The sequence below is a fragment of the Lupinus angustifolius genome, chromosome LG01 (genome assembly GCF_001865875.1).
Source record: "Lupinus angustifolius cultivar Tanjil chromosome LG01, LupAngTanjil_v1.0, whole genome shotgun sequence".
Classification (NCBI taxonomy): Eukaryota; Viridiplantae; Streptophyta; class Magnoliopsida; order Fabales; family Fabaceae; genus Lupinus; species Lupinus angustifolius.
The window spans coordinates 27,512,303-27,516,617 of NC_032009.1; the positions used below are offsets into that span (position 1 = coordinate 27,512,303).

The following is a 4,315-nucleotide window of genomic DNA, read 5'->3' on the forward strand; positions in this document are numbered from 1 at the left end:
ACATAGTATACCCTTAGTCATATGATGAAGAATAGGTTATACAAATAGTCAACATGTGATTTTATTCGTGGGGTGAGATGTGCACCTCCAATCTGGTGTGAATAAAATATTAAAGAATTAGTTGTCTTATTGTTAATGGTGAAAAGATTTCTTTCTAAGTTTTAATAAAAACGATTCGCTAAAAAGTAAATAAAATATGTACCCATTTTTATTATTAAAAACAAAATTAGAAGTTAAAACTTAAAACAATTTAAAATCCAAAAATGAAATCAACATAAGAAATAGAATTACAGAGCTGAGAGAAGTACATAATTGAAGTAAACTGAGGGGATTTTAACATTATAAGATAAATTAAGTAAAAATATAATGTATTAATTTAAAAGTACATGGATTAAAAAGAATGACATACATATATTTGATGCTAATCCCATGTTATGATTTTTAAGAGTAGAAAAAGAACTACCAATTCCTAATCTAATACTATTTGTTAGGGGTGAGCAGTGACAAAAATTTATTTACTAGGGAGTTTGGTGAAGGAAAATAGGTAATCTCTCATAATTATATTATTTGCTAAGAATGAGTAGGATCCGATTCTACCCACTAATATGATATGGTCAGGTAATGATTCAACTCAAATAGGGTCGTGTCTTATTGAGTTTAGGGCTGAGTCTAGTTTTAAAAATTAGACACATTCAATATTTAGGACCTGTAGGGAACAAATATAATCCGACCCATCATGTCCCATGGTCACTCATACTATTTAGAGCCAAGTAAGAGACAAGTCTTACCCGACACACCTCGCCCATGCTCACTCTTATTATCTGCACTACATGCTTATATATTTGTTTTGGCAAATAAATACCTAAAACAATTTTTATATAAAGTCCAAAATATATGTTATTCTTATATTTACATTGTTATAGAATTTTATTTTCCAATTGTTTGAGGACCTAAAAATATAGAGACAAGTTTGGCCAACTACTGTTGCACACATGTAAGGTAGGCTATTAGGTGAATATATACCAATCATGATTAAGGTGATTTCAGATGTGGCATTCTTAATAGAATAGCCATCATGGAATAAAGTTATCATTGAAAGTTGACTAGGCAATTGATTCATCAAAAAAGAATACAACTTGTAGTACATCAAAAACACTATATAAATGAACAAAGGTTCAGCATCTAAATGCAAAGAGTGAAGTGAGGCCACTCAAAATCTAAAAGTGAAATAACCAATTTTTGTCCCTCTTCTTTCTTCTTTCATTTCATCTTCCTAGTTTTGAAAAATCCAGGTTTTACAGTTTTTTTGTTTAATTTTTATTTGATAAAAGTCTAGTTGTTTATTAAAAAGAAAAAAAATATCAATTAATAGCATTACTTTGGAGTTTATTTCTACCTGTTCTCTATTTTTGGAATTGAGAGGGTCTCTCTTGAATTTTCTTCTCATTTCCCTAAACAATGGCAAGTGCTATTGATATCTATAACAATGGCACTAAGATTGGTGAAAATTTCTTAGATCTCTATGATGAAGAGCTTATGAAAGTACTGGAACCTTTCATGAAAAGTGATGTATCTTTGTCAGCATGTCCTTCAACCATCTCTGATACTCGACTTTTGTCGACTCTCCCGAACTCATATCCCAACCTACTAATACCATTAAACACAATCCAAACCAATTCCATTGGGCTGAATCAGCTCACCCCATTTCAAATCAGTCAAATTCAAGCCCAAGTCCACATTCAACATCAACAATATAATTGTGAACACTGCCAAAACCGCAATTTAAAACCTTACTTATATTTCCTCGAACAACACCCAAATGAACACAGCTTCAACCTCGCACCAAAGCATGTCCCAATGAAGAAACAAACAAAGCTATACCGCGGTGTGAGGCAGCGCCATTGGGGGAAGTGGGTGGCAGAGATAAGACTCCCCAAGAACCGCACCCGTCTCTGGCTCGGCACGTTTGACACGGCGGAAGAAGCAGCGTTGGCTTATGACAAAGCTGCTTATAAACTCAGAGGCGAGTTTGCACGTCTTAATTTTCCACACTTGAAGCACCAAGGAGCACGTGTATTTGGTGAGTTTGGAGATTACAACCCTCTCCCTTCTTCTGTTCATGCAAAACTACAAGCTATTTGTGAAAACTTGGCCAGAAATCAGAAACCTGAAAATTCTGTTGAGGATATAAAGCCTCAGCAGATAGATCATGTTCCTGCAGAGGAAAAGTTTGAGGATTTTAAGGTTGATATGTCTGATGAATCTTCAGCTGGTTCTTCTTCCCCTGAATCTGTTGTTACATTCTTGGATTTCTCGGATTCTAATAAATGGAATGAGATAGAGAATTTTGGGTTGGAGAAATACCCTTCTCTTGAGATTGATTGGGATGCTATATGAGAATCCTCGTCTCTGTTAAATGTTTTAGTTTTACTTCTTTATATACTATGTTTTGGGTTGGGTATGTATTTTGTATTTTATATTTTGTAATTTAGGTTATGTTTTGGTGTCATTGGCAAGAATCTGTGATGAAATTTTTGACATTTGCAGATGTTTTGCTAAGACAGCGTGCAAATTTTAGGTTACTAAATCAGAGTCAGTGGTTATATATGGCTCTAGTGTGTTCATGGTCTGCTGGTGTTTTTTTATCTTGCATGATCATGGGAGTTTCAATTTGGTATTGGTTACTTGTTTTTCAACTGTAATTAAAGTTCCTTCAAGAAAATAATTGAAGTTTCCAGGAAGCTGTGAGCATAAGATGACAATGTAATGTGTGAACTATTATTAATAAAATACACATTTATAACTTATCTTTTAGAATAGAAGATGCTTATTCTCATATTTTATTTGTTATCTACTAAATTATGGTACAAAAATTTCAACATATAATCTTTTATAAATTATGGACCCATTGTTAACCCACTTTTAATAACACACCATACACAGGTGTTTCATTTCTCATTTAAATGCCTAATTATATAGTTAAAAGTAGTCATTTATGAGAGGAGATTCACTAATTTCAATAGTAAGTTAAAAAACCTATTGTATATTTTAATTATCCATTCTATAAAAATCTAATGGTTCACGTGATTTGAATTAATCATTAAATTTGAACCATTAAAATTTTATAGAATAGATAAATAAGATATGAATTATATATTTTTAACTTTATTCAAGTACAATTGTAATGTTTTAACTTATGTCTGCAGGCAAATTCATTTCACTAAATGACATATTATTACAGGAAAATGTGCTTGATTTGATCAAAAGTGCGTTTTAATTTAGTTTTTGGACTATCTAAACCTCAATATTATAGCTTTTGTTGTGTTGGTAGACCCACATTTAAAACCCTGCATACTTGACTACAAGAAATATCACACTTACATTTGTTAGCAAATAGGTGAATGAAAAATTAAGAATTCAATATCTATACATATTATTACCACCATTCATATGTTAAAATAAAAATAATGCAAATTAATAATAATAATAATAATAAGTGATAGTGTAAAAATTTCATTACCATCTATATTAAACTCAAAAATTAATGTCACATTATCACATTCACCTGCATTAGTTTTATGGACTAAATAACACCTTCATATGTCAGCTGTGCTTGTATATAAATAAAAAAGTGTAGTATTTATGTTTTATTAGTGTAAATATTTATACACAAACAATATATTATATATAATTTATTTATATTATTTTTTGAGTAATCAAATATAACTAAAAATAAATAGCAAATGAGTCCAACTATAAAAATTTATACACGTCGTCGTTTTGCATAAAATTTAAATTTTTTTAAAAAAAATTATTCAGAACGTTATGTTCTAAAATTTTGATTTTTTTTACAAAATGGTAATGTTTGGTGACATGGCAAACATTTCACATATGACTGTAGAAACTATGTGAGCACTTAATGTGTCATGTGAGCATATAGATGTAACATAGTGAAGTCAACGGTAGGACTAATATGACCTAACGTTCAATTTGTTGGTGACTAAAATGACAATTAAATTATTTATGGACTAAATTAGTAACCACGAAAAACACGAAGGACAAAAATGTGTACTTACTCTTATAAATAAGAAGATTGTATTATATATGGTCAGTTTGCCTGGATCCAGTTGCCACTGTTTTTGTGGTATATATAGTTTCAGGTCAATGAGATCTCATAGAACTGTGAACAGAGAGATCATTTATGAATCATTCACTTAAAACATGGAACACAGGATAACACTTCAATTTTGTACCACATCTCACAAAAGAAAAAGAGTGTGATTCCTCTATAAAGATGAAGTAATATAAAATAGCA

General features: G+C 30.8%; 1 protein-coding gene across 1 annotated transcript; it reads left to right on the top strand.

The window, feature by feature from the left end:
- Positions 1,175-2,605, top strand: LOC109359363 (ethylene-responsive transcription factor ERF060-like). Its single transcript, XM_019604003.1, has 2 exons — positions 1,175-1,403; positions 1,452-2,605. The coding sequence occupies exon 2, from the start codon at positions 1,459-1,461 to the stop codon at positions 2,395-2,397; it is 939 nt and encodes a 312-aa protein (XP_019459548.1). The 5' UTR covers positions 1,175-1,403; positions 1,452-1,458; the 3' UTR covers positions 2,398-2,605.